General features: G+C 46.6%; 1 protein-coding gene across 1 annotated transcript; it reads left to right on the forward strand.

Moving 5' to 3' along the window:
• The first annotated feature begins 2,390 nt into the window (after positions 1-2,390).
• Positions 2,391-5,237, forward strand: LOC123410862 (probable 6-phosphogluconolactonase 3, chloroplastic). Its single transcript, XM_045103796.1, has 3 exons — positions 2,391-2,810; positions 2,911-3,046; positions 4,577-5,237. Exons 1-3 carry the CDS (start codon positions 2,461-2,463, stop codon positions 5,054-5,056), a joined length of 966 nt encoding a protein of 321 aa, XP_044959731.1. The 5' UTR covers positions 2,391-2,460; the 3' UTR covers positions 5,057-5,237.
• Positions 5,238-9,994: the final 4,757 nt, after the last annotated feature.

The raw sequence follows: 9,994 nt of genomic DNA on the forward strand, positions 1-9,994 counted from the left end.
AAAAAGTTAGCAACTTTTAGTGTGTTTTTTGCGCAACTCTAGTGCATTCAACAAGCAACTCATGTATATACACACGATGCAATTCATCTAGCATCAAAGTTGCTTCTATCTGTTTAGCACTAAAGTTGCCTCATATAGCATCGAAGTTGCTTTTGAAAAAAAATTCTTCAAAACATATTCATATGGGATCTCGTTTTGAAGAGTTCGTAACGAGGAACCCAACGATGAAAACATATCGTAATTTTGACACACGGTTTGATAGTTATACCTTTTTGATTTTTTTCGTACAGGAATTAGTGGACATCCAACGCATGCGGAGCCGAGCATGCACATACGACACATAATTTAATCATTTTCAGTTTGGAAATAGCTTACCACATTTGCTATGTGGTTGCTAAAGGATGAAGTTATTTAACCTTCTAGTCATGATAGATAATTTTGAAGGAATTTTCGTTGATAGGCGATCATAATACGCACACTAATAAGAAGTTGCTTTTCTATATCATCAAAGTTGCCTAAATATCACCGCACAGTTGCTCAATTTTTTTTGCTGAAACCTATCCTTATGGATCTAGTTTTGAAGAGCTCGTCATAAGAAACACAACAGTGAAAACGGATCGTCGTTGTGAGACTAGGTTCAAAAGTTATAGTTTAAAAAAAACGGAATAAAATGAAATGACTTGATGCACACTTCCACGTGAGTGTGCGCTCGTTCCAACCAAATAGTGTAGGTGCACTTTTTAGTATTTGGGAAAAATAAATTGTTGGTTTACGAAACGGGAAGAAACCATTTACGCGTGAATTAGAGCAACTCTAGCAGACCCCGTATCCCGCCGGCCCGCAAAACGCGTTTGCAGTTCGCGTAAAACTGGCTGGCACAGATGCAAACCCCGCATAATGGACCTATAAAAAAGTATATTCGCAGAATATGTTTTTTTACGGGTCGGTTTCTGCGGGTTCTGGTCTGGCACAGCTCCTCCCGGCCCATAAAACTTAGATTTACAACTTAAATTGATCTAGCACAATGCTTTTCTTTGCTTTTGCAACAACATTATAGATACAAAAGATATCACCAATTCTTGGCTAGAATAGCAAAACCATAGAAAATAAGAACCACAAGTATGTATTTCAGAAGATTTCCAACTTCCATAACTGCTCCCACTAGTTGAAGCAATATCTTCTCCATGCACTCATTGTTGATCTGCGGATTCTTGATCTTGCTTTCTTCATTCTTCATCTTTGGTTCCAAAAAAGTAGACGTTGCATCCCCTCTAGTTGCACATGCAGCCGCATCATTGCCTTCGATTGTACTAAGGAGTGCACTAACATCTATTAAGTTTTTTTCTATCAAAAAATCAATGTATTGGCCTTTCCAAAACCAAAATGAGCATCCATCGTCCTACACAAAAGAATGAGGAAGCTCGAAGTGAGCTACCGCAATTGAACTAAAGAATGAGCTATGGAACGAGCTACCGCAAGTGCACGTACCCCATCGTTTTCGCATTTGTAGAACACCCATCCGGGGTGCGTCGGCGTGCCCGAAGTGAGCCGCGGCACTTGGCGCCGTCAGTCGTCGCACTGTATGAGCGGCATCGGCAGGCCACAAAGACGCTGCGCGAGCGCCGAGCCCGGTGGACGGTCGGACGAGTCCATGTCCGCAAACCTTCGACGACGGCGGACGGACGAACCCGTGCCTGCATGCGGCGATGTGCCCTTGCCTGGGCTGCGGGAGAGGCTCCCTGACCACTCCATCGCCTCGGGCAGCAACCGGCGACCGGAAAAGGCAAATCCGGCGGCCCGCGATGAAGTGCCGCAGATGTGCAAATCCGGTGGCACGCGATGAAGTGCCACAGATCTGCAAATCTGGCGGCCTGCCGACGCAGGGAAAGGGAGGGGAGGCCTCGTGCGCGTGGCGGCCTTCCGGCGTTCTCCTGCCGGCTGCTGTCGCCGGAATCTTGGACGGCGGCCGGCGGCGGCGCGAGGGGGAGAGGAGAGGTGGTTGGTGGAGAAAACGCGGGATGAAATATCCCCCACCAACCGCTTCCGCATATATGCAGGGCACCGCAGCCGCGAGGGAGAAACCAGCGTTTTTCCGGGTTGGGGTCGGGATTTTGTCGCGCCCCAAAATTTTTTTGCGAGCCGGGACGGGATGCGTGATCTGATCGAGTAGGTTTTTTTGCCCTGACCTGTATTTTTACAGTTATTTTATGGACGGGGCGGGATGCGGACTTTGGTACAGTTGCTCTTAGGAGCTGCAGATACGGCGACTCCACTAGGGTGGCTACGCATATCACCGGAGGCGCGTCCACCTGAAAAGCGGCAGCGGCAGCCAGTCCCGCGAATCCTGCCGTCCATCGCGATCTCGACGGGTATAAAGTAACCCACATCTCCCAATCCACCTGTCCCTCTTACCCAACGACCACTTCTCCCTTTCCGGTCCTCCTCGCCGCCCTCACGGCCATGCCCAACGCCACCGCCGCAGCCGCAGGCGCCTCGCACTCCCTCTCCCCCACCACCAGCCGGAGATCATCGCCGTCTTCCAGGATCCTTACGACCCCTCGCGGATCTCTTTCTTGCAGACTGCTATCCTCTTTCCCCTCGCACTCTCCCGTCGGCCTGGTCTCCGCCATGGCCTCCCCGGGCGCTGCTGGCGAGGCGGCTTCCAGGAAGAAGCTTCTCATATTCGACGCCGAGAAGGACCTGGCGGCGTCTCTGTCCGAGTACACGGCGAGGCTGTCGGAGAAGTTCGCCGCCGAGAGGGGCGCCTTCACAGTCGTGCTCTCCGGCGGCTCTCTCATCAAAGCTCTGAGGTTCTTGGACCTCCTCGAGAGTGGACACGCACATTTCTTGATTGGCTTTCACGGAATTATGGGCCGTGAAGAGGTCTAATTTATTTTTTCGGCATCACAGGAAACTGGCTGAGCCACCGTACCTGGAGGTGGTGGACTGGAGCAAATGGCACGTTTTCTGGGCGGACGAGAGAGTGGTTCCCAAGGACCACGCGGATAGTAACTACAAACTTTCCATGGATGGATTTCTCTCTAAGGTGCTCGCATGGATAATCTTTGATGAACTGTTGGGTGGTTAAAGGATGGGTACAATAGTCAATACTGAAATGGGACTTGGATGATTATTTGAGCGGTGGCAGTAACTGGACATTCCGATGTTTTGTGTAGATTATATGCTACTCTTTGCCTTCTGTTGAGCTTGTCATTATTTTTTATTACGGTCTTGTTGATATGGGTGATTAATAGTTTGTGAATGTGTAGAAAGTAGAATACTAGGTTTACTAGGACTAAACTCATTGTTAAAAAACTAGAATTGAACCTGCACATGCACATTGTCACGTTATTGTAACTGTAGTGGCATATTGTCCTACGGTGGAAAAAGAATGAATTATAGAGAATTTTCCCCAGCTATATAATTCTTGTGATTGTGGACATAAATTAGAGAGCTGATTTATGCCTTTAGTAGAAATCTCTATGGATAAGCAAAGATTGTTTGCTCCAAAATAATTTTGGAGACAATATCACATCCACTGACCATTGTTCATCTAAACACTTTGTTATTAGCTTCCAGTAAAGCTAGGTAGGTTGCCTTTCCTCTGAAAAGTTTTTCATCTTAATTATGCAATAGTATACTTAATTGGTTGTGTGTTGAGTCAAGTTATAGTAAGAAATCCGGCGTGCCTAGAACTGAGAATTTATAGATTTGATCACTCAGATATTTCTGTTTGTTGGATGGTCAATTCTATGGTGAAAGAATTGAGGCGGCACGGCATTCTTATAGGTTGCATTTGAGCGGTGGGCTCTCATATTTACTCCCTTCGTTCCTAAACATAAGTCTTTGTAGAGATTTCAATACGGACTACATACGGATGTATATAGACATATTTTAGAGTGTAGATTCAGTCATTTTGCTTCGTATGTAATCCATATTGATATCTCTTAAAAAACTTATATTTAGGAACGGAGGGAGTAGAAGATAAGATTAGCCTTAGTGGTACACCATATAATCGAGTTGAGAGAGAGTTGTCTTAGTGGGGTTTTCTTTGTTAGCTCAGAAAAGAATATATTTTTTGAGTATGTAGTCTGTTCTACTCCCTCCGTTCCATAACGTAGTGCATGTAGATTTTTAAACAAAAAATCAAATCTCACCAACTTTGACCAAGTTTGTGGAGAAAAAAAAAATACATCTAGAATACCAAACATATATCATTAGATTAGTCACAAGACATAGTTTCATATTATATATATATGGTATTGTAGATATAGATACTTTTCTCTATAAATTTGGTCAAAACTTGCAAAGTTTGACTTCTTAGAAAATCTATATGCACTACATTATGGAAAGGAGGGAGTATATGTTATTTTGCCAATCAAACTAAAACTGCACGTTATATTTGTACAGTTGAATTCAACTTGAATTTCCCTACACGTGTTCCGTTAATTTTTGAATTTCATATCTGTATCATCATTATACTGACATCACGTATTCTAGTTATATGCCATCATTAAGAAATCTTCTCCATTGACAGGATTGTACTCATATTTTTCTTTCTGTATGTCAAATATAGGTGCCGGTTCCTGCTAACCATGTTTATGCCATGAATGATGCACTGACGGTTGAGGGAGCTGCGGATGACTATGAAAATTGTTTAAAGCAACTCATGAAGAATGGTGTGATTGCGGTGTCACCACTAACTGGGTTCCCAAAGTTTGACCTTATGCTTTTGGGGATGGGCCCTGATGGCCATATTGCCTCCCTCTTCCCTGGACACCCTATTATCAACGAAAACCAGAAGTTGGTCACCTATGTGAAGGATTCTCCAAAGCCACCACCTGAGAGAATAACATTCACATTCCCTGTGATCAATTCGTCCGCACATATCGCACTTATGGTCACTGGTGCTGGGAAAGCTGGTGCAGTTCACAAAGCGCTTTCAGGTAATGAAAGTTCATCAGATTTGCTGCCCGTTGAGATGGTTGAGCCGCAAGACGGAGAGATGACCTGGTTCACTGACAAGCCAGCTATGTCAATGTTGTCGAGGATCTGAAGCCTGTTATGCTATAAATTTGTAACTTCGACCTCCAGGATTGCATTAGATCCGTGCTTGCAATATTTATATCTATGTGAAAAAAGAGAGCTGATTTTGTAGCATATAGTGGAGCGTAAATGTGCGGCACATTACAGTTTAGTCATAATATGAGTCAAATAATGGCACAAATTACTCGTTATATTTGTGTTTGTAAGGGCATCTCCAACAGTTTGTTGGTTAGCTTGTTGGTAAAATATGCCATGTCATCAGCCAACACCTTAACATACAACTACTTTAATGGGTTGTATCTAGTTTGTCCAATAAGATGTGAGGTAATAAATAAGGTGCTCTCTCATTTTACATTGGAGCTTGTGCAAGGGTGTTGGTTAATTTACATATAACCTTGTTCTCTTTCCTCATTTATTGCAATGACACATCATCAAAAATCCTATGTGTCAAAATTACCAACAACTATCTTACAACCATTGAAGATGCCCTAAATGGTATTCGGTACTGTTTCCATATTCTACCCAGAGTGTTCTTTGGACTAAGGTTGCCTTTATTCAACACTACTAGCGTTCTGCACTTGTCTCGGTTGCTCCACCCTTGTCCCATTTGTCTACTCACTCTATTTCAATGAAGGAAAAATCTAACGAGTGGCGTGTGCGCGAACCTCGTCGTCCTGTGCGGCGGCTGGTGTAGAGACCCGAGTGCTCTGATTTTTCGGACAAATTGCATAGTGATGGACCTGTAGGTGGACAGGTGGGACTGTTTTTTTTTCCTTTCTACGAGAAGGAACTGGTTTTCTCCATTAAATGCTTCTGGGAGTTGAGTACAAACGTGCAGTATACATGCAAGGCCTCCTACTAGGATCATGTAGAGCTACATGACCAGCTATAGGCTAAAGTTACATTAGCTTGCGTAGGAATTGTGTCAGCCTCTACTACTAATTAACCACACAGAGGATCCTACATAGTGCATTGTATTAGTACTGGCTTCTGAACTCTGGTTTGTATATAGATTATACCTACTCAAATCTGACAATTGTCGGTGTTTACTCACGACATCAGCCATGGATAGGCTAAACATGAGTGGTGGGAACCGAAAGGACACCGACGGGCTCCGGAAACGTGGTTGGTACAAGCGAGGGACGCACGATGTACCCAGGTTCAGGGCTCTCCGTAGAGATAACACCCCTAGTCCTGTCGGAATGTATAATGCACCAAAGAGGTTAGAGTGTGCTCCTTGAGCTGTTCGACCGAGGAGGAAGAAGCCGCTAGCCGGCCTAGGAGCGGCCATCTCGCCCCTATCATCCCTAATAAGCGAGACTATTACATACACCACCACTCAGAGGAACCGACGTCCTCGTCGGGCCACAGGAGCGTTCCCTCTTGGCACAAACGTCTGTGCATCCAGTCCAGTACATGTGCCATGCAGTGTGCCACGACGGGTCACAAACGTCATGAACAACATGATCGCACACCTGTCCGCAAACATCCGTGTAACCGCGAGGGTCGGCTCTGATACCAACTTGTAACGCCCCGGACACACCCGCCGGCGGCTGTTACTCTTGGCGGGATCTAGACCGGCCTCACATATCAATACTAGTCTTTTTTGCGCACTTTGTCCTCACTCATGCGCACCCTGGACCAACTTCCCGGTCGGTCACCCATCATAGAACTACTCCAAGCCGAGCACGCTTAACCTGTGAGTTCTGTTTGAATGGGCTCCCGGAAAAAAGGAATTCCTTATTGATATGAGTAGTCTATCATCCCTAATAAGCCAGGCTATCACACGCTCCTAGCCGGCAGGGGCTTCCTAGCCGAACAGGAGGATTTGGCCATATGAAGAGAGTTACGGTTTCCCTTTAATCTTGAATGCAAAGGAGTAGGCTCGATGAGGCTACCCCGGGGTTATCCCCCCCGCCAGTAGTCCCCGAAGCAAGGGGGGGCCGCTGCCTCAGAGCGGAAGGCCTCGCCGGCTTGAGTTCTTTGGTGACGATCTTCTTAGGCCGCCTGTAGCAGGAGGCACCGGGCCGGAAGCTGACTCACTTCCAAGGAACGTCTGGCTTCGCCGTAAGTATCGTTGTTGCGCCACGTGCCAAGCCCCGACCTGACATGATGATGAATTGAACAGGTGACAGGACTGGACCTGTGCCTCGGGTCCCGCCACGACGCCCCCTCGGCCCCCATGCGAGCGGATCCTCTGCGGATTGCTCCGCGATGGTTGGGCTCTATGGGGGCGTAAATGCGCCCATAGTAATCGGAGGAGGTGGGCATTATGCGCACCGGATCCCCGTCCCACGATCTATCGTGGGGGTTTAAATAGGGTGTGGGGGCGTCGAGGAGGCCATTCGCCCCCTTCTCGCCCCGCACCACCGCCCCTTCCTTCCCTGAGCCAGAGAAAGAAGAGCACTGCCTCGCCTTCGCCGCCGCTCGAGCCATCTCCGCCGGCCGCCACCAGGATCATCTTAGCCTCCGCCGCCACCCACCATGTCTAGCAGTGCCCCAATGAAGGGGCAATACCGAGGCGCTTGGGTGGGCAATGGCATCTGCAACGGCAACGTCGACGCCCTCCGCTACCGTCGCATGCTGCCTCCAGCAAACCTTGTGGCGGCGCGGGTGCCCGGCGTGAAGCGGCCCCGACCCCGGAGAAGGGGGAGGTGGCGGTGTTCGAAGAACACTTCTACCGTGGTTTCGGCCTTCCAGCGAGTGACTTCTTTGCCCGCTTCCTCACCTTCTTCGGCTTGCAGCCGCATCACTTGGCGCCCAACGCCATCCTCCAGCCGATGACCCCGTGCGGCGGCGCGCTGGTGCATCATCGAACGGCGTCTGGCTTCCCTCAAATGCCGCCACAAGATTCTATCAAGATGTGACAGAAGGGGTTCTTCTACGTGAAGAACGTCGACCCCTCCCACGACTACATCAAGTTGCCCCCCTTCGCCATCGCTCCTCCTCCGACGAAGTTGAAATGGAAAGCGATGCTTCCGAAGCCGATCGTCGAGGTGGAGCAAATATGTGCTCACCTTGACAACATGAAGATTCGAGGCCTTCTGGGCCGTGACCTGCTCGCTGATAACCCACAAGTATAGGGGATCGCAACAGTTTTCGAGGGTAGAGTATTCAACCCAAATTTGTTGATTCGACACAAGGGGTAGCCAAAGAATATTCTCGAGTATTAGCAGTTGAGTTGTCAATTCAACCACACCTGAAAGACTTAGTATCTGCAGCAAAGTATCAGTAGCAAAGTGGTGTGATAGCAACAGTAGCAACAGTAATAGTAGCAACAGTGACAACAGTAGTGACAGAGTAATAGTAGCAGCAGTGACAGCAGTAGCGGCAAAGTAACATAGCAAGGACCAGTAGGAACAAACTCGTAGGCATTGGATCGGTGATGGATAATTATGCCGGGTGATATTCATCATGCAACAGTTATAACACAGAGAGATAAGTAACTAGCTCCAGTTTGTCAATGTAATGTAGGCATGTATTCCGTATGTAGTCATACGTGCTTAGGGAAAAGAACTTGCATGACATCTATTGTCCATCCCTCCCGTGGCAGCGGGGTCCTAATGGAAACTACGGGATATAAAGGTTCTCCTTTTAATAGATATCCGGAACAAAGCATTAGCACTTTGTGAATACATGAACTCCTCATACTATGGTCATCTCCGGGAGTGGTTTCGGCTATTGTCACTCTGAGGTTGCCGGGTCATAACACATAGTAGGTGACTACAACTTGCAAGATAGGATAAAGAACACACATATATTGACGAGAACATAATAGGTTCAGATCTGAAATCATGGCACTCGGGCCCTAGTGACAAGCATTAAGCATGGGAAAGTAGTAGCAAAATCAATCTCAGAACATAGTGGATACTAGGGATCAATCCCCATCAAAACTAACTCGATTACATGATAGATCTCATCCAACCCATCACGGTCCAGCAAGCCTACGATGAGATTACTCACCAACGGTGAAGAGCACCATGGAATTGGCGATGAAGGAAGGTTGGTGATGACGATGGCGACGATCTCCCCTCTCCAGAGCCCAGAACGGACTCCAGATCTGCCCTCCAGAGGAAGAATGGGTGGTGGCGGCGCCTCCGTATCGTAAAACGCGATGAACTCTTCTCCCTGATTTTTTTTCCGGACGAAAGGAACTAAATAGAGCTGGAGTTGGAGGCGGCGGAGCTCCGAGGGCCCCACAAGCCTGCTAGTATTTTTTATATATTCTTGCGCCACTCCTCCGGTTGATTCTTGCGTCAGTATTTTTTATATATTCCACAAAAAATCCTCGTAAATTTCCAGGTCATTCCGAGAACTTTTATTTCTGTGCAAAAACAACACCATGGCAATTCTGCTGAAAACAACGTTAGTCTGGGTTAGTTCCATTTAAATCATGCAAATTAGAGTCCAAAACAAGGGCAAAAGAGTTTGGAAAAGTAGATACGACGGAGACGTATCAACTCCCCCAAGCTTAAAGCCTTGCTTGTCGTCAAGCAATTCAGTTGACAAACTGAAAGAGACAAAAGAAAAACTTTTACAAACTCTGTTTGATCTTGTTGTTGCAATTATGTCTAACTCATATTCAGATTTTCAGCAAGATCATAAGCTAACCACATAAGCAATGACATTTAGGTCTCATGGCAAACTCATATCAATGGCATAATAAACTAGCAAGCAATAATAATAAGTTTCAAACGTCAACACTTCAATCAAAACAATCATGAAGCAGTATGAACAGATGGTATCTCGCTAGCTCTTTCTGAGACCACAAAACATAAATGCAGAGCACCTTCAAAGACCAAGGGCTGACTGAACATTGTAATTCATGGCAAAGAAGATCCAGTCACAGTCATAATCAATCTCAATTAAAAGCAAAGCATAAAAATGACAAAGATGCTCTCTAATTGGTGCTTTTATAAGAAGAGGATGACTCAACAGAAACATAAAT

Source organism: Hordeum vulgare, chromosome 7H (genome assembly GCF_904849725.1).
Source record: "Hordeum vulgare subsp. vulgare chromosome 7H, MorexV3_pseudomolecules_assembly, whole genome shotgun sequence".
NCBI lineage: Eukaryota > Viridiplantae > Streptophyta > Magnoliopsida > Poales > Poaceae > Hordeum > Hordeum vulgare.

Coding starts and splice junctions, on each gene's coding strand:
- LOC123410862 (XM_045103796.1), top strand. CDS start 2,461: ATGCCCAACGCCACCGCCGCAGCCGCAGGCGCCTCGCACTCCCTCTCC. Junction 2,811..2,910: donor TCTCTCATCAAAGCTCTGAG/GTTCTTGGACCT, acceptor TCGGCATCACAG/GAAACTGGCTGAGCCACCGT. Junction 3,047..4,576: donor TGGATGGATTTCTCTCTAAG/GTGCTCGCATGG, acceptor TGTCAAATATAG/GTGCCGGTTCCTGCTAACCA.